Raw genomic sequence first — 20,387 nt, 5'->3', positions numbered from 1 at the left:
TTTTTTTTAAAATATTTTATTTAATATTTTGATATGATTTTGTGTTTCAAACTTTTTTATACTCTATACACTCTAATACTAATATATTATACTGTAAAATACATTTTCATGAAAAACAATGTACTGCTTTTAGACATATAAAACTGCACAGAAATGAACCGCCCAGGAGATTAACAGTAAATATCCCAGCTAAAACCCATCCTGGCAATTAGGCTTTGTATATATGGGAGGAGTCCTAGGTGAAAGTGTGAGTAAAAACACAGACTTTTTGGTAAAGGCGTACGGTTAGGGCATTGGAGTCCTGCGCAGCAGAAGGTTGTCCAGGGCTGTTAGTGAGGGAACTAACAGTCAGTTAGAGGCCAAGTGGCCAGGCTTTATTTTTCTGTTTGTTTATTTTGCATGTTTTTCTTAGTGAATAAACCCTTACTGCACTGATAACCTGCTGGGGTCTGCCTACTGTCTAAAATACCTTGCCCGTGAAGTTACTACTTTGCTAAACCCCCCGATTTTACGGACGATCTCACAATATATATATATATATATATAAATATAGACATAAATAAATATAAATATATATATATATATATATATATAGATATATTTTTATTTATTATTATTATTAAACAGGATTTATATAGCGCCAACATATTATGCAGCGCTGTGCATTAAATATAAAAATATATTATTTTAGGTGAATATTAACTATCACAATTGAAAATGTATTTTCATCCAGCAAGTGAATCTCTGCGATCCTTTTCACATAATCTTCAGGCTAAGTTTGGCTGCTTTGATGAAGAAGATGATAGATGTACATGTTAATGCGGAATATAAGAATAACCAATGAAAAATCAATAACTAATCAACTAAAATGACTAGTTTTTCTGAGCCACAATTTGACAGCAGGTGGGGGGCATCGAAGGCTGCACGTTTTAGAGCATCGCGTGGCTTTGTAGAGATGCTGGAACCTGGAGTGGTGGCAGCAGCAGGTTAGATCACAATACAGCCATACAAATTATATGATAGATGATTGTAAGGAGGGATGGACACTACTCTGATTAATTTCGCTATGTGTGCAATCTGAGCTTCACCTTGAATGAAATGTTTATAGGTTGAATTACTAAAGTGGAAAATGATCATTGTGGAACTGAAGCACAAGCAAGATAAAGGGTGGCACTGACTGTTGAGGACTAATGGTATCAGCAGACTGAAGAGCTAATACCTTTGGTTGTTAATTTGTGAATTTTCTCATTTCCCAGCCAAAATTCATCACGGCTTCCAAATCCAACTTTGTATGAAGTCCATTTTCGAGCGAAATCCACAGAGCCATCCCAACGTCTCTGAATCACCTACAGGTAAAATAAACAAATAAATATGCATAATTGTTTATCTTGATTGATTTTTACTTTACAAAGAGGCAGAAACAATGCTAGTTTAAATGAATGGAATATTTGTCACATTTTATTATAAACAAGTAGATCAAAGAAGTTACATTTATTCTGCATATCATATCAAAAAAGAGACTTTACAAGAAAATAATAGATGTATTTCTATTCCATTTCTTAATAACTTGTGGTTTATTCCTAATCAATTTCATTCACCTCTTATTACTAAGGTCAACAAAAAATTAGTTTTGAAAATCATCAGAAACCCAAAAACAATTTCTCCCTAACACGTACAGTTCTTGAGTAGTTTTGGTTTAATATCTCACTATTCAATTTGACAGCTATTCGATCGAATAGGGGGATATTGTTCGGGTGATCGAATGCCGAATTCGAACACCATTAAAGTCAATAGTGCGAAAACTCGGGTTATTTTTCGGGACTGTGAAAAACTGCCAGGGCAATCAGGGAAGCAGAGCTGACAGCTTCGCTCCCCTGATTGCTTTTGCAGCCCTTTACTAGTTGTATGTGTTATTGGATAGAATTTCTATATCCAAGAACACAGGAGTCCTATGTTCCTGAATAGAGAAACTCCATCCAGAAATAGGGATAGTGCTCCCTGATTGGCTAAGGAAAGCTTTTCTCAGCCAGTCAGAGAGCACCAGAGGTTTTTGAATGGGGAGACTTGTGCCTATTTAACCTCTAGTGCCAGGGATCACACACTGTTCTCAATGAATGCGACCATGGCCGCATTCATTGAGAAGATCCCCGTACTAGAGGTTATTTATTCTCTATTGCCATGGATCGCACACTGTTCTCAATGAGAAAATCATTAATTTAGAAGATCCCTGGCACTAGAGGTTAATTAACCTCTAGTGCCGCGGATTGCACACTGTTCTCAATTAATGCGACCGCGGCCGAATTCATTAAGAAGATCCCCAGGGCACTGGAGGCTAAATGGGGAAAAGTCTCCCCATTCATTCACCTCTAGTGCTCTGTGATTGGCTGGGGAAAGGGAAATCCTGATGACCCTTGAGCTGTCAACGGGGTTTACCTTTCCTCAGCCAATCACAGAGCACTAGACGTGATGAATGGGGAAACTTGTCCCCATTTAACCTCTAGTGCCCCGGGATCCCACACTGACAGGAGGAATCATCCTGTCATTGTGGGATAACCTGTAAAAAAATTAAAGTTACTTACACAAATCACACACATTCAATTATTACTTTAGCATTATTATTTTTTTTTTTAACACTTTTTTTACACACTAATTTGTGCCTTCGAATTCTGTGTTTTTTGGGTCGGGTCTATCCGAATTCGAACAGCCATATTCAGGTTTAATTCGAATTCGAACACCAACACTAGTTATGAGTACTAATATAGTCAACATTGTGCGTGGCTGTATTTAGTACTAAAACGTTAGCACCATTGAAGTAAATGGTAATACATCTTCAGTGTGAAGTAAAATAAGGCACAGTGTGTGTCTACTGACACTGTCAGTCAGGTACCATTGTTTCTTCAGAAATGCTTAGAGTATGATTTTCTTGTGTACTCTTTGTCTGGATTGTCGTGGTACAGCATCCAGCAGTAGTCAGCCATCATACTTTCATTCCAGAAACCTTGGTATCGGTGCTCCATTAACTGAATGTCCTGGTGAAAACGTTCTCCTTGTTCGTCATTCACCATAACAAGATTTTCCGGGAAGAATTCTAGATGTGTGCAAGAAATGTATTTTTAATGACATGCGACAACCCAGTTTCTGGTATGAATCAAGAAGATTCTGAACTCCTTCCTTGTATGCAGGAGACTTATTGTTGCCCAGGAAATTTTCCCACAGCCACTTGAAAGCATCCACAGCTTCTAGCTCAGCTGCTAAGAGATATTGTTTGGCCCTCTAAATATCTCTTCCTTCATTTTTGCAGTACTAATGTTTGAAAACTTCTCTACAAGGTACTGAAAACCAATGGAGTTTGATTTACCCATGGCCTTTACAAGGTGCCTCATCAAGCCTAACTTGATCCCACAGGCATAGGAAAAAGCAATATTTTGTGAATCCTCCTTGCATTCCCATCAGCAAGCCAATGGCCTTTAGATCCCCTCAGATGTTCCACTGGTGTGTTTTATACTAGATTGCTTCAAGTAGTAACTTCATGTTGTCATAGGACTCCTTTAGGTTAACGGGATGGGCAATCGATAAACTTGGTTTGGAATTACCATTATGCAGTGAGGCTGCTTTCAAGCTTCTTTTAGAGGAATCAGTGAAGATACGCCATTCAAATGGAACATGCTCTTGTGACAAACTGTTAAAGAGTACATTTATTACATGACAGTAGCACAGTGAGCCATCACTAGTGAAGAATGTTGTCAAGTTATGATTTTGTTTTCTGTAGTGAGTTACAGTTACACCTTCCTTCCTTGAAGCAAGAAGTTCTGTTTTGTCTTTGGAGATATTTAGATCACGAACAAGATCATTCAGCTCTGCTTGTGTAAAGGTCCCTGGTTCTGAATCTTTATCGGCCAAGTAGTCAGGATCAGATACTTCAGAGTTGTAACTGGCTGCAACTCCACCGCATTCCTCATCACCTTCTACATAAGCAAGTTCATCACGTGGGCAGTACTCTCCACACCATCGGGATTGCAAATAGCACTGCTGCTTTACCCTGATTTAGCCAGTCACGCAGTCCATTGGTACAGATGACATGTGGAGCCCAAGATTTATCCTGGTCACCAAGTGGATAGCCGAAATATAATTTGTATATCTTTTTAAGTTTTGTGGTAATTTGGCAAAGTTGTGCTTTCGTCGTGAATGAACCACACACGTAACAAAAACTGTCTGGATTGTTAAGGCAATTTCTAGGCATGATGACAAATGAAATCAATGGCAGTTAGTGCAGTCTCTAACCTTAAAAAAGAAAACTGTTGTTAAATGTTGTAATATGTTAAGGCTATTTATAACGAATTTCACACAATAAATAATTAGCTACATCACAAAAGCTAGACATGCTAGAAATAAACTGATTTGAAATCTGCATCAAAAATACTACAAAGCCCACATACAGGTATATCTGATGAAAATGACATGTTGACCTGTGTTATTAGTTTTTTTTCTCTGTGGTTTTTTTGTTTCTATTTTATTTTCATTAATATTTATTGCCATGGTTTGTACTGGGTATATCAATATATTGTCATTTTAGGAAGGCTCCTTAAAAAAAAAGTATAATTTTGTAAGTTTGCTAAATTCTTTTTCCTGAAAAAACATCTTGTTGTCCATAGTTTATCTAGCTAATACAAATGTTTGTACAAGCCAATGTTGATAAAACATGACTATTTCATAAAAAAAAAAAATGTATTTATTACGATGCTATCTTAAGTTATCATCCATTTGCCAGGCCCATGGCAGGAAGATAAAAATTGTTCTTGTGCATAAAGGGTGAAGAGGAGCACTAAAACTGTAAAAAAAAAACTGCAAAATTATGGTTCGTCACTGGACTTGGGAAAGACTTCCGAATATTTCTCCTGGATAGCAAATTTACCTTTTACAGGAAATGAGGTACAAATTGCCAGGAGTTTTAGATCTTTCCCCAGGCATTATTCCTCAGTGGTACTGACTGGGACTTTAGTAAAAAGTGGTAAGTGAGCAGTGTTCAGAGCAGGGGAAGGATAAATGAACTGATATCAGTTCTTCTTAGCTGTTATCATAAAAGCAGCTCAGCAGCTGTGCAACAGACCTCAAAGATCTAATATACCTCTAATCTTTCTATTCAGAAGACTTGTCACCTCCATCAAGTATAAAAAAGCAAGATTATAATAAAAAATAATAAAAATAACAATTACAATAACAGCTATTAACAATAACAAAATCACATAAAATAAAACAAACCTATTACTTGCACTATTCTATTACATAGGGGCTTGTCAGCCATCTGTGATAGTAAGTGATGGGATAAAAATACAGTAAAAAAAGAAATCAAAACATAAAGGGTAATAAAATACATATAAAACAAATTAAGGGACCTATAGCCCTGCCCCAATGTACATAAGTCAGAATATACTGTAAGCTGATGGGGGAACTGAATTGTCTCCCAGTACTGCCCCTTTTCTGAATGCTGCTGGGCTGTATGCACAGCACACGCCCACCAGGGTGACGTGAGGGACTCCCTGTGCATGGAGTCCGGTGTCAGTCCGGGCTCCGTGGAGAGCACGTTCTTGGAATCAGAGTGGGCATGGTCCGTGCACAGCACACGCCCACTAAAATGACGTAGGGGATTCCCTGTGCACACATGGGGACTCCCGCCCTGCCAATTATGCCCGCCGAGTAGCAGGCCGATAGTTGCAAGGCGGTTGATCAACTCTAATGAAATATAAAATAGCTTTTTTGTATGTGTGTATTTTATACTGTGGTCAACAGTGCTGGGGGGCCGCATAATATTGATTTTATGACAGAGGCTGCGGGCCAATGGAAATCTGAACATGGGCCGCAGTTGGCCTCCGGGCCAGACTTTGGACATGCCTGGTGGAAACCTTTACATTGAAATATTTTTAAAGGAAAAGAGATGCTAAGTAGTAAATTATACCTACGTGGAGGTCGTACTTCAATATCTACTATAAAAAGATGATTGCAAGAAAAGGCAGAAAAAAACATGATAGAGACAAAACAATGCTAGCTACCAATTCCCCCCAAACAAGATTTGTTCTTCATTTTTTTTTCACAAGTTTACTTGTTGTGAGAATATAATATAATAACTTTCCCGTACTGGACTTACAATCCATCCACCTCCATCGGTGTGCATGTCACAGAGCACTTTCATTGGCTTCTCCCCCTCAGGGTATATTGTGTACCAGTCACTGATCACTGCCCCTCTCTCCATCAGCTCTTTGCAGTCTTTTGCATCTAGCATGAAGAATATCAATATTTCTTATTGTGGATTGTGCACAAGATTTCAAAGGTCATGTTTTTGTTAATAACACAAAAAAAAATATATGCAGCAAATATTATGCAATATTTTTAATCGATTGGACAAAAATGTTGAAGGAATAAAGAATTAATCAATCTAAATTCTTGTCAGTATTGATCAGAATATGGTTGATTTTTTTTATTTTTTTAAGTCAATTGCAAAAATCTATTTAGGTTATTCATATGCTGATTGCAATGAATTGAAAAAAAACAGTGAAAATAACAGAAAAACACATAGGACCCAATGTAAAAAACAGGAAATTAGACATTCCCTCAAACATTCCCTCTTATGAATCTTCTAGGTCCATGTGTTTCAATAGCAGTAATTAATTCCCAGAAGAAAATATCAGAATCCTTGTTTTATATATGGGTGTAGGCATAGCATTAGTTTTTTTTTTAACAGTAGATCGAGATTTTCATGTATTAGCTCTTAAGAGGAATAAATACGGTACATTTTATTGGGTTTCCAGGGCTGGGCTACAACCGTGTGAAACCAAGGGTATTCCATAAGCAGGCAAACATAACGAAAAATGGTCCTGAATTTCAGGACATATATTCTATAGGGTCATGTAGGCATCCATTATCAGGTATATGATATACAAGTGGCCCTGCTTAGGCCCAAATGTTGTTTTTCCTTGTGATCATACAGGTAAAGCAAAGCTTTGCTTTGGACATTATTAGTTATATACCACAACCAGACAAGAATTGTAACAGCACTCTGCATATAAGAGCATTGGTTCTTGGTTGGATGTGCAATGGGAATAAATTACATATAATACATTAGCATGTATCCAACTGTGCTAATACCTAAGTCATGTTGTTGGCTACTTTATTCATGCTCTTGAAGTGTCCCTTGTACCGACAGGAAAGTTATTATATGTAAATGCATTCTAGTTTATTAAAGAAAGCAAAATATATAACCCCATAGCGTACAGAAAAACACTGGTTGCCTGGAATGTCCTTGATGGTGACTATGCAAGTATCCACAACTTGTCTGAGACAGCTAATTACTTTAGTAAAACTGAACTAAAAAAAAAAAGTCACCAGGCGGTAATATTATTTGGCAGAAGTGACATGCAGAGTCTTGTTTTCCAATAAAAACAAAACTTTCCCCCTTCTCCTGGTGGCTTTTTTTTGTCTAAAAAGCCCAACTATAAACAAATCACTGCCAGAATAGATTTAGAAGTCAAGGACAATATAATTCTTGTATATGTGCAGAAGGTACATCATCAGTGGCTGTCCAATATCTTGAGGAGATTGCTTTGGACCTGAAAGACTTGGCGGTAAGGATGATAGCTTTGGGCATGTAGCAGTTACATGAACCTGGATCTGTGGTTGTTGCAGGGCGCAAAAAAAAAAAAAAAAAAAGATGTTCCCTAATCGGTTCTCTAAATAAGCAGATATCAGAGTATAAAACCTTCAGAAAAAGTTATATTTCAATGTTGCCACCCAGAGATACAAACATTGTCTTATAACTGACAGACGTAGGTTTTTGGTGTATGAAAGGTCAAAAAAATAATAAACTTACCATAGTATTCCTCAGGTGTGTCACAACATGTGGATTCTAAAAGATAAATATACAAACGTGGTAATTAATGTTAACTTTTTTGTATGGAAAATGGCAAATTATGTTTTAAAAAGTCAGGGATTCTAAGCTCTCTTTCAAGAACTAAATAAAACATTTTTAGCTTTAGATACACTTTCTGTTTGTACATTTTTCTTTTGTCCTTTTGACCATATTTCATCTTTTTGTTCAGGGTCTTCCCTGTCATTTTCTCCCTTTTCCTCCTATGTATACATTTCTTTTTTGCCCTTGTCATTTCAAATCTTGGATATGCACTAGTGGCATTTGCCCTTTTTCATTCATCGGTTTTCTCGAAGAACTGTGCTTTTTTCCCCTTTTTCCTCCTTTGGCAGTCCAGATTCTAGAGGACCAGTTATGTACAGGGGAATCTTACTGCCCAAATTCCAATCAAGGAATTTCCCAAGTCCCTCCTCTGTTTATAAATGTTTTTCTAAAATCCCAAACATTTAAAAAAATTGCAAATGCCTATAAACACATCCAAAAGCATTTGCATAAATCAGTAAAAAAAAATTGTTTTTAGTTTTAAACTGTTCCTAGGTCCATAGCTAATAATAGCCCACCATGCAGAAATACAGTGAATTACTGGGTGTGAAGGCTGACAAGTTTCATTAGGTTCAAAAAATAGATTAACAAATAACCAACTAAATTAACAATACTAAAAAAGCAAAAACATTTGAAAATTGAATGCATATTTTATTGAGAAACTAATGTTTAAATAAGGAGAATCTGAGTCAAAGCCAGTGAAATTCATTAAATCTCAATGAATGTATTATGTGAAGTAGATCCACCCAAAGAAAGTGAAGGTGAAAATGTATGGATAGACCCCTTAAAAACAGTCAAAAACACAGCTTTTTGCAGACAGGTTTCAGCAATCACCCTTTTCTGAATTTCAGGTATTTTTATACCTGCAAGGTGACTACCTACAAAATTAAAACCAATTAGGCCATCACACTGGGACTAAATAATTAAAAAAAAAAAAAAATAAAGAGATGAGTGCATTCCTCCATCAGTAACGCAGAAATCCCCTTAAAAGTGAAAAATGTAGGTTTGTTCTGACTTACCTGCAGCCTTGCCAAATGTGAATACAGTCAATGTCACTGCTACAGCCAGCGACCACATGATGGCCTTTCTATGTTCTGCTTTCTGGTATTAGACTTGGAGTCACTTGCAAACCTTCTTTATATAATAATTTGGAAGCCACCACCTTAATTTATGTACACAACTCATCCATGTTGCTGAACAATTGACAATAGTTAAACTTTTGTACAGCCTGGAGCAGTGGGCATCTCAGGTGGAGCAGGAAATATTTTACTCCTCTGAGTCCTATCAGCTATGTCGGAGAGATAAGTGTGAAAAAAGCACATGGAATAGCCATACATTCCCAGCACAAACATGCCTTAAGATAAAATCGGGACATTAATGTGACAGACAAAGGTGACCCCACCTGGAACAGTGTGTTTAACATCTTTATCACGCAACATATACATGGTTACACCTTAGTACTACATGTAAGGTTCCAATCACTAATTAAAGCCATATATAGATCCAGGGTTTCCTCGACTGCAATCTAAAGGAAAACAGCAAATCAAATTTGTTGTCAACACACTAATGATTTTTCATTTAAAGATTCTGGTCTATGACCATGGTCTAAATGAGGTTTGCTGATTTTTTTGTTTTTGTAAGATTGCTTTACCTGATGTCATATGCAGAACAATGATTCTCCATCAGCCATGCAATGAAACAATGTTGGTATACTCTATTTCTCATTGACACTTCGCTTATATAGAGAAAGTCCCATCTGGTATTATGACAGAATTTGCAAACAATATCAGCAGTGAGCTGCAAATAGGAAGGGGGCATAATGAGAAATACCCTAGGAACTTTGTTATCATGTCAAGTTTTTATCATGTAGCTTCTATGCCCAAAGTCCATAAATGCTTAAAACAGAACTATTCTACTGTATAAAGTCAGTTGCTGGAGCTCCTGCAATAACATGCAAGTGTGCATAACATACTATGGGACATTTATATAGGGCATAATAATAATACACAAAGTAAGAACAGGCTTCCCTTGAGACAACTCTCCTCCTTACAGTACAGCCACATACCTGAAACCCAGATATAGCATCTGCAAGGTAACTGCAGACTTCCTGTGTGTTTTCCCCAGTTTTTATTGCTTTCTGGACCTTCTCTAAAATAATTTATTTCCTATCCTCTGCAGTAGTAGAACAGGGAAAGACCAGAAACCCGATTAGCTGTCTATCTCCTGTTAAAAATATTCCCATGTTTAAAAACTTGCAAAGGGTTCTAACTTTTTCTCAGAACTAAAAACCAAACAAAAACTTCAACCTATGTTAAATTTTAGTGAACCAGTGCTGTATATTTTCTAAATCCATATTTTGCGTTTTTGTACCATCACCCTTCCCATCACAGGGCTCATAAACTGTCTTTGGGGCATAGTAGAAATATGAACATCGCTCAACCCCTCTCAGGCAAAATTGTATGTTCAGCACAGGAGAATGCTCATATCTGCTCATATTTGCCTAGAGGGGCAGAAAGATGCAGAATGCTCCCTATTTAACCTCCCTGGTGGTGTAATTATGTCAGTATTTTTATGCCAAAAGCAGTACATTGTTTTGCATGGAAATTTGTTGTTTAATATTGTAAGCCTGTAATTCTTAGGAATACCTCCCAGGTATGATAAAGTTTGAAACACAAATCAAAAAATATAATATAATAAATAAACATAAATAATAATTATAAAAAATATTTAAATAATATAATACCAATAAATGTAATTAAAAAATTTAATCAAATCAAAAACACTGAAATTTGTCCAAGCAAGGGTGCAATATTATTGATAAATTTAAATTAAATGTCTGTCACAATCAGGACAGTAGAACCTGGTTTCCTTTCAGATCTTCCTTCCACTGTCATCTCTCTTTGAGCAAAAAACCACGCACATCCTTGTAGGTGCTGCCTTTTTCTCGGTTGGTGGGATGTACTCCGTGAAGTGACGACCAGTCAGGCATTCTGGGTTGACAATGGCAACAGCATGACGTCCAGGTCTATTCACAGCCATTAATGGTGTTTGTTGGTTCATGACAAAAGATTCATAGACTTTCTAAAGGATGTCAGGGATGAGCGAGCGAGATTTGTAAATTCGATCTCATGGCGCATCGGGCCTTTCTTGCTTACCGAACATCGTGTTCTCACCGAAGGAATGGGGGAAAAAGCAGGGAGGCGGTAATACCGAGAAATTTCGTCGGGAATCAGGGCTGGGAGCGAATCATTTGCTCCCAGGATGCACAGCAGCCAATCAGGAGAAATCTGAGCACACTCATATATGAACAGGGAAGGAGGGAGGGGTTAGTCACTCCATCTTGTGTTCTGTGTATAGGATAGATGCAGGGAGAGACGTGTAGTGTGACAGGGACAGTGTAGGAGCCTTCTTAGTTAATTGTTAGCTGCATAGGTCTGTGTTTTATAGGGCATATGTCCTGTACTACTGTTTAGTATAGGATATTGTGTATGTAGAATAGGTTAGGCTAAATAAAATCAATTGCAATTCCTATTCACCAAAGAAGACCGTTTGGTACAGTGAAATTTCTGTCCTACTTTAAAATAAATACAGATATTTTAGTGTTTGATACCTGTTCCTATTTACTAAAGAAGACCATTTGGTACAGTGAAATTTCTGGCCTACTGTAAATAAAATACAGATATTTCAGTGTTTGATACCTGTTCCTTTTTACCAAAGAAACTGTTTCGTGCAGGTGCATTTTTGCACGAATAAGTAAAAGATGGGAGGTAAACCCAGGGGAAGATGTGGCGTTGGGCGAGCTGCCGCATCTGGCAGGGGGCATACTCCCTGGGAGTCTGCCACTGTAGGACAGCAGCAGCAGAAAACTGTTGGAGGCAGCAGCACAAGTTGTCAAACAGGTCTGAGATGTGTGCGGAGCACCAGTACGCTGGTAGATATATTGAGAGAGCGGAATACAATCATACAGCCACGTCATGTGGAGAGGATTGTGGACTGGGTTTCAGGGGCTTCAAGTGCAGCAGGCTCTTATTCTGCAGCAGCAGCAGGAACCAGCACAGCTGTGACAGGAGCAAACACAGGAGTTAGCCTGGCTAATGTGCCTGTACCTCCCAATGACTCTCCCATGTTATTTGACGAACAGCCTAAGGATCTGTCAGTGCAAAGTTCAGAGCAGGAGGCAGACTTTGAGACCCTTGGAGAGTGTGGTCAGGACTTGCTGGGCAAGGGTGTTCTGGATCAGTGGCTGCATTTACAGAGGTTGGCTTAGATGAAAATGAGGATGATGATGACCGTGATGTCACCTGGGAACCACCGGTGCATGTAAGGGCTAGCAGGAGTTCTGAAACAGACATAGAGGAAAGGCAGCAGCAGCAACAGACTGGGGTTGGAAGGGGCCACCAATCTGCTCCATGTGATTTCCAGAAGAAGAGACAAAGGAGTGGGCACAAACAGGGGAACAGTCAGAGACAATGTGACCATGGAGTTGAAGCAGACGCAGGACACTCAGCAGAAGCGGAGGCAGGCAAAGCAAAAGAGCAGCAGAATGGTTGCAAGCACCTCTCCAGTGTAGTCCTTTTTCACGCTGAAAAACGATGACTAGTGTGTAGCAATCTGCATCCTATGCCAAAGGCAGACTCGCAGAGGACAGGCCGGATCAAATTTGGGTACAACATCACTGCTTTCCCACATGTGCAAGAATCACAAACCAAAGTAGGAGCAGTACTTGCCTTCTCTTGAAGGAGGTGCAACCACATCATCCTCTCTTCTTCCACCTCCATTGACTCCTTCTCCACCTCCCACTGTCATTGCTACTTCATCTCAGGGGGTTGGTGCCAGCCAGACTCCTAGCGGCGAGGAAGTATCAGCTTCTGACCTCAGGTTTCGTAGCGTCAGACGACGTTTGTCCCAAGATGGGTACTCCAGTGACGCCTTCAGCTCCTCAGGCTCCCAGTCCCATCATTCCACTCTACCAGAGTTCTGCACAAGGCATCAGGCTATGGGCCATACCAACAAAAGAGTCATTAAACTCAATTCACGTCTAGCCAAACTTTTGGCCTTGCAGCTACTGCTTTACAGCCTTGTGGCCCTGGCTCCCTTCCGTGACCTGATGGCCTGTGCTAAGCGGCGGAGGAATTTACCAAGCAGGCATTACTTCTGCACAGCTCTACCCTGTTTACATGGACATTTATTGGATAACATCTCCCGGGCATTGGCATTCTTGGTGTCTAGCCAAATTTACGTCACCTGGTACCCCCGCCGAGGGGTGTGGTGTGAAAGCATGGGCCACCCCAGTCCTCTCCCTCCTCCTCCTCCTCCTTCATTCCTTCTAATGGCAAATCCCCTCTTTTCAACACTCCTCCTGAAAGGCCAGCAGCAGAGGACACTGTGGTTAAGCAGGCTCGCCGCTACGGCTCCTTCAAGCACACGCGTTGCCAGGCAGTGCTTAAACTGGTGTCCTTGGGGAGAAAAGAAGCCAGAGAAAAAAGCCAGAGAACTCTTGTCCGCTTTGCACAGAGAGGTTGAGGCTTGGCTGACGCCCTCCCGACTCACAACAGGCAACATAGTGTGCGACAATGGGGCCAACCTTGTATCTGCGCTGCACATGGGCCGCAAACCACATGTGCCCTGCTTTGCGCTCGTCCTGAATCTGGTGGTGCAGAAGTTCCTCCACACGTACCCAGGACACGTACTGAGATAGGCCCGCTCCATCTGCAGCCATGTAGGCCGATCCCCTACTGCTGCTGCAGCGCTTAGCAAGATCCAGCGCCAACAGAGGCTGCAACCGCATAGACTGATTTGTGACACTGTGACTAGATGGAACTCCAACCTGCACATGCTCCACCGTCTGTGTGAGCAAAAGCTAGCCTTCTGCCATTACTTGGTCAGCGTGGTGCATGGAGGCAGCGGGGCCCTTGGTACAGCCACACAACTGAGCTATTTTACTAGGGACCAGTGGCTGCAGATGGATACACTGTGCAAGGTACTGGCCCTCTTGTGAGTCAGGAGCGGTCAGGCTGGAACGACGTCATACCCATCATCTTTCTGCTTGATAATACCATTTGTGGCCTGATGGAAAGTGGCGGTGGGAGAGGAGTAGAAGAAAGGAGGGAAGAGGATGAGGGTGACATTACACTCCATACCGCACAGCCAGCATCAGGAGGAGCAAGAAGGGACACTGGCCAGCATCAGGAGTTCCAGGAGGAGGAGGAGAAAGATGATTATGATAATGAGGGAGACCAAGTTGGGGCTGCTGGACAGGACCCGTCTAACCCACATTTGTGCTGTCACACCCCAGGCATTGTGCAGGCGAATAAATAACAGGAACTGCTGCAGCTTGAAGAGGAGGAAGTGGGTGATGGGGAGGCAGATGTTTTGGCGTCTACTAAGAGACAGGAGGAGGATGAGCCCAGGGAACCCCTCTTTCATATGTGTGTCCACATGTTGGGATGCCTACAGTGGGACCCCCACATTTGGAGCATCAAAAACCTGGATGATTACTGGCTGGCCACCCTTCTGGATCACAGCTACAAAGACAAAATGTCACAGTGTCTACCCAACCCGGCGCAAAAGAAAGAAAAAGTGACCCACCCGAGCAGACTACTATGCGAATGGCTGTGTGAGGAGTTCCGCACACCACATTCCACACAGGGAGCTCAGGCGGACACTGCCTCCAACGTATCCTCCTGTAGCGGCAGCAGCAACAGAAGTGGCAGCAGGCCGCACACATCCAGAAGTCTAGGCCAAGGAAGGGGGATTTTCTGCATGCCTGGCAAAACCTGATGCGGCCACCTCAAACAAGTGAAGTGCAGGGGCATAACCATCAAGAACGCATGAAGCGCATGGCAGACAAATACGTTGGCTCTTTTCTGGCTGGTGCTGGTGGTGTTGACGACAGCAGTTATGAGGAGGATGCCTGTCCTGATAGTAGTGACGCCATTAATTTTTGGGTCAATAGGCTTGAAATCTGGCCACAGTTGACACAGTATGCCATCACGCTTCTTTCGTGCCCAGCATCCAGTGTTTTGTTCAAAAGAACCTTCAGTGTTGCTGGCGGAGTAGTCACGGACAACTGATCACGACTGTTGCTGGAAAATGTCAATCGCCTCACCTTTTTTGAAAATGAACGAAAGGTGGGTTACTAACAACTATCATACCCCCCACTGCAGATGTTACTGATTGACTGACACAAGGACTCGCTGGCCAACCAAGATGCCTCTGTGAACCCACATTGCTCCTGTGCTGAGTCTGTGGCTGACTATCACCAACACCCTGTCAGCTGAGCCTGCCTCGGTTGAATTTTTCCGCTACTAATCGCAACGTACAGGAATGGAACTCATCACCAATGTCATGCTTGCAATTGTGCCAGCTAGAAATATACTTTACATTTCTGCTGCTTCCGGGATGCCAACAAACTGCACAGTCCTGCCACATCGATAGGTACCATTTTGCCTAATTTTTCAGCTAAGTATTGTAAGATTGATGGTCGGCATTCCTGTTCATGATGCAAACTAGCAATGTTGTCTACCTTCCTAGCGCTTCCGGTACCTTGGTCAACATCTTGGTCTGGCCCTTTTACGTTTATTCACAAATTTTAGATATTTATTTTACACACTTTTGGGTGACATTGACGATGGAATACACCCAGCTCTAGATGCCGGCTACCAATGCGGTCCCAGCTCACCGCCTTCTCCTCCTGCTGTTGCTGCCCCCTGTCAGTACTCCATTCACTAAAATTGTATTCCACACTTCTGTGTGGCATTGACGATGCACTACACCCAGCTCTAGATGCCAGTTACCAATGCAGTCCCCGCTCCATCTCAGGGCCAACCGCCTCCTTCTCCTGCTGCTGCCGCCTGTCAGTAATCCATTCACTAAAATTGTATTACACACTTCTGTGTGGCATTGACGATGCACTACACCCAGATCTAGATGCTAGTTACCAATGCGGTACCCGCTCCCTCTCAAGGCCCACCGACTCCTCCTGCTGCCGCCTGTCAGTCCTCCATTCACTAAAATTGTATTCCACACTTCTGTGTGGCATTGATGATGCACTACACCCAGCTCTAGATGCCAGTTTCCAATGCGGTCCACGCTCTGTCTCGGGGCCCACAGCCTACTCCTGCTGCTGCCGCCTGTCAGTACTCCATTCACTAAAATTGTGTTACACACTTCTGTGTGGCATTGACGATCCACTACACCCAGCTCTAGATGCCAGTTACCAATGCAATCCACGCTCCGCTCAGGGCCTGCCGCCTCCTCCTGCTGCTGATGCCGCCTGTCAGTATTCCATTCACTAAAATTGTATTACACACTTCTGAGTGGCATTGATGATGCACTAAACCCAGCTCTAGATGCCAGTTACCAATGGGATCCACTCTCTGCTCAGGGCCCGCCGCCTGCTGCTGCTGCTGATGCCGCCTGTCAGTATTCTATTCATGAAAATTGTATTACACACTTCTGTGTGGCATTGATGATGCACTACACCCAGCTCTAGATGCCAGTTACCCATGCGGTCCCCGCTCTTTCTCAGGACCCACCACTTCCTCCACCTGCTCTTGTTGCCGCCTGTCAGCACTCCATTCATTAAAATTGTATTATACTTTTCTGTGTTGCATTGACGATGCACTACACCCAGCTCTAGATGCCAGTTACCAATGAGGTCCCCGCTCCTTCTCAGGGCCCACCGCCTCCTCCTCCTGCTGTTGCTGCCACCTGTTAGTACTCCATTCACTAAATTTGTATTACACACTTCTGGGTGGCATCGACAATGCACTACACCCAGCTCGCCATGAGACTTGCCTATGGGGTCCCCCTGGCGATAGCTGACCAGAGGCCACACACTGCTACTGCTCTCGCTGGCCCACGTTCTGTCTCTGATCCTCCATCCATTTGCCTAATAACCGAGCACTACTTCTCCACAACTTTATGGGTGGCATTCCTAACACGTCATCCAGGTCATGATGCCAGCTAGCAATGCGGTCTCCTGCTTATTTGACAACAGAGACTGCTGCTAGTGGGTTGAGTTCACATGTAGCGCCACCCTTTCTCAATGTCCTAATGTTTATGCTGCCTTCTGTACACTGTCCATCACACAAAAATCCTATTTGCCGTCTGTCACTTTACCTGCCATTTACTGGTAAACCACAAGGTCTTTTGGAACTTTTGTATTTTCTCTTGTTGGGTAGAATGTCATTTCTTGATCAGCTCTGTCGACACCTCCCCAAAAATAACCAAATTCTAGTCTTTTCTCTTGCAAGGGATCCAAGTCATCAAAGCATTACATGCAAAAACACAAATTTTAGCCTCCTGGCTCTGGCCTTTTAGACCTAACTGTTGGAGACCTACTCCCAGCTCACATGCTGCACACAGCCTTTGCATCTGGCCTACCTGACCTTAGGCTGCAACTTCCCCTGTCTCAAGGGCAGATGCTTTTTTAGAAAGGAATACTTGAGCTGAGGGGTACCTATATAATGCCATAATTGCCGAGAGAATAGGTCCTTCCAGACCAAACTTTAGTAATACTGCACGTAAAAAACTCCATTGCACTCTATCGAACGCTTTCTCAGTGTCCAATGTGAGAAAAATTGTAGCTTTCCCAGATTTTTCTGCAATGGTTAGCAGATTGATCATGCGTCGAGTTGCCTCCGACGCCTGTCTACCCGATACAAATCCTACTTGATCACTGTGTACCAATGAAGGAAGGAATTCTTGAATCCTCACTGCAATCAATTTGGCAAGTATTTTAAGATCTGTGTTTAATAATGAGATAGGCCTAAAATTTTGTGGAAGAGTAGGAGTTTTCCCCTCCTTAGGGATTGTAATTATAATGGCTTTAAGCATTTCCTCAGGGAGGTATAGGGCTTACCCCATTCACTCCATCTTCTGCATATGTCAGCTTCAGTCTGGCTTTGGCTGGGCTTGCTTGTGAGGATGAAGATTGAGAAGTATTCTCTGATTCCCCCTCGTTTCTTTTTGTTGCTTCTCCTGTGGCCTGAACTCCCAAGCCGTTCGTATTCTTACTGTGTCTCGAGGCCCGCCTCCCCGCGCCATCTTGGCCATGCTGATCAGATGTAGTGAAGAACTCCGTTAATTTCCGCGGAGTATAGCCAGTTTTCCACTTGCCCATCGTTGTGTGGTGATCCCCGGGTCGTTCACCAGGAAGGAGAAGAAGAATAACCGCCGGTATGAGTCGCTAATTATTCCGGTGCTTAACCACGCTACAGAGCCTCAAGCTAAAGCGACCATCCGCTTCCGGCCACGCCCCCTTTCGGGCAGATGCTTTTTTAATATCTGGCCTGGAAAATAGAGAAGTGCCTGGCCTACCCATTCCTTCTAGGACAATCTGGGCCTGGATCCCAAATAAAGGGCTACAATTATGCAGCCATACAAATAATAGTAGCCCTATCCAGCCCCCAACCCCCCTGCAGAGAAACCTGAGGTTCATGATGCCAAATACCCCCTGAATATGGCATCATAATATTAATTCTGTTACACATTTACAAAATAAAGCAGCAATGCATAATCACTACAATAAGAAGCAATTTCTACTTATTTATTGAGCAAACATGCCTGAACCATGGACATGTACATAAATACATACAAATCTACAGAAACAGAATTTTGCAAAGATTAACATTAAATTATATGTTTATGTTAAATTGTCTTATTTCTCATGTAGGAATTCCTGATTTACCAAAATGTACAACATATTGTATTTAATCAAATATATACCTATATTAATAAATATACAGAGCTTGGACTAAGTCATCACCCTTCAAGTCCATGTCGAGTCCCAAGTCATGGACACCAAGTCCCAAGTCATGTCTCAAGTTACCAAGAATTCTTCCAAGTCAAATCCCAAGTCAAGTCACTTAATTTATCAAGTCCTTTGCAAGTTGTACTTAGTCTGGTATAATGCCAAAATAACAGTCAACAATATTTGTTAGATTTTGAATCTGAATAGCTAAATTGAATGCATATAGAAGGCATTTTTATTTTAATAAGTTTGCAGAAAACCAAAAATGTGTCGCATCAATTTATTCACTTATCCCATTCAAACTACAGGCAATTGGGTAATTTAAATTATAGTGATAGTCCCAAACAACTTTACTTTCATTATCTGAAAATATACATTGAAAACTATCTTTTTGACTGACTTTTTATTGACAAGCAGATTTAGTGTTGAATTTTTTAAAAATTCAACTTTTCAACCATGTCATCTCTCAATTGAGACTGATGGGGGTGCATGATAACACCACCGTGACAATTGGAGCGCTGCTGGCCGGTACGAAAAGGTTCCTTGTGGCCAGTTTAAACAAGGTAGGCAAAGTTTTGGGGTGATCATGATAAAACTTTATCGTGTCAAGTTCAACTTTCTGTTCTTCATTCATCATCGATGCCAATTGCTGTAGTTTTTCAATTTCACTTGAAATGTTTGGCGCTGCAGAGGCTGTCGAACTGGTTCCAGTTGTAGTGTAAATACTTCTGCTGTATGTAAAAAGTCCTGATTTACACCTTTTGGCAGCTGAGGATTGTGCCTGATTAGTAGAATCATCTTTTGATGAAGGTCTCTGGTTTGGTATTTCATTCAGGAGTTCCTGACAAGATAATTTCACTTGCTATTATATTAGCTCGTAGTTCATTAATCTGTTCATCTGTACAACCACAGCCAAAAAGCTTTTCAAGCCACAGGAACCAAAAGTTTGAATCAAGCACAGCTGCATTAAAGCACAGCCAATCACTGAATAGAGGATTGGCAGGGTCTTCAATTATCCCACCTTTATGAAATATTCCTTGAAATCTGGACAGTAAACTATTTTCAAGTGCCATCCCCATCTGGTTAAGGTGTGTGCAATCATAATTCTTTATATAGTTAAAAAGTCCAAATCCAGAAATTTTGACAGAAAGTTCTCCCTGCACTCGGTTTGTGGCTTCCAAAAATGGTTTCAGGAGGTCTACTTGTTCCTAAAGTTGCAAGTATTCCCTTTGGGACAGACGAAAAGAGATGTCATATGAAGGAGATTTCAACATGTCCCTTATTGGGGTTAGCTCAAGTCGCAAGATTGCCTCGAACTGCTCAAAAGCATCTTTGAAACTAGTACTAGTATGCAGTAGGCTGGTTATTTCTGACACTTTTGCTTGGGTGGTGTGTAGTGTTTTGCACATTTTCAAGCCATCACTTACTACTAATTGTAAAGTATGGGCAAAGAATGAAAAATGGGCAATTTTTTTCTCTCCATTGGTGGCAGAAACTTCATGTATTACACTGTCTATCACCTCTGAACTAACATCCTCCCACAACTCAATGTTCTCAAGTTCCATTTCTGCCATCTCAGCATCAGTCCCATTATGCACATCTTGATCTTCCTCAAACATAAAAACTGTGAAAACTTTTTTCAAATTACTTGCATTATCCGTAATAATGTAA

At 41.4% G+C, this 20,387-nt stretch overlaps 1 protein-coding gene across 1 annotated transcript in view; it reads right to left on the bottom strand.

Annotated features, from left to right (window-relative positions):
• LOC140343338 (ficolin-2-like) overlaps positions 1-20,387 on the bottom strand; it is a 58,735-nt gene that overhangs the window by 6,971 nt on the left and 31,377 nt on the right. Inside the window, exons 3-5 of the mRNA XM_072429989.1 lie at positions 7,862-7,897; positions 6,143-6,270; positions 1,220-1,346 (exon numbers count right to left, since the gene is read on the bottom strand). Coding sequence (XP_072286090.1) covers positions 1,220-1,346; positions 6,143-6,270; positions 7,862-7,897 — 291 coding nt within the window. The remainder of the gene's footprint in view (positions 1-1,219; positions 1,347-6,142; positions 6,271-7,861; positions 7,898-20,387) is intronic.

Source organism: Pyxicephalus adspersus, chromosome Z, assembly GCF_032062135.1.
Source record: "Pyxicephalus adspersus chromosome Z, UCB_Pads_2.0, whole genome shotgun sequence".
Taxonomy (NCBI): domain Eukaryota; kingdom Metazoa; phylum Chordata; class Amphibia; order Anura; family Pyxicephalidae; genus Pyxicephalus; species Pyxicephalus adspersus.
This window is presented reverse-complemented; position numbering and strand designations above follow the sequence as displayed.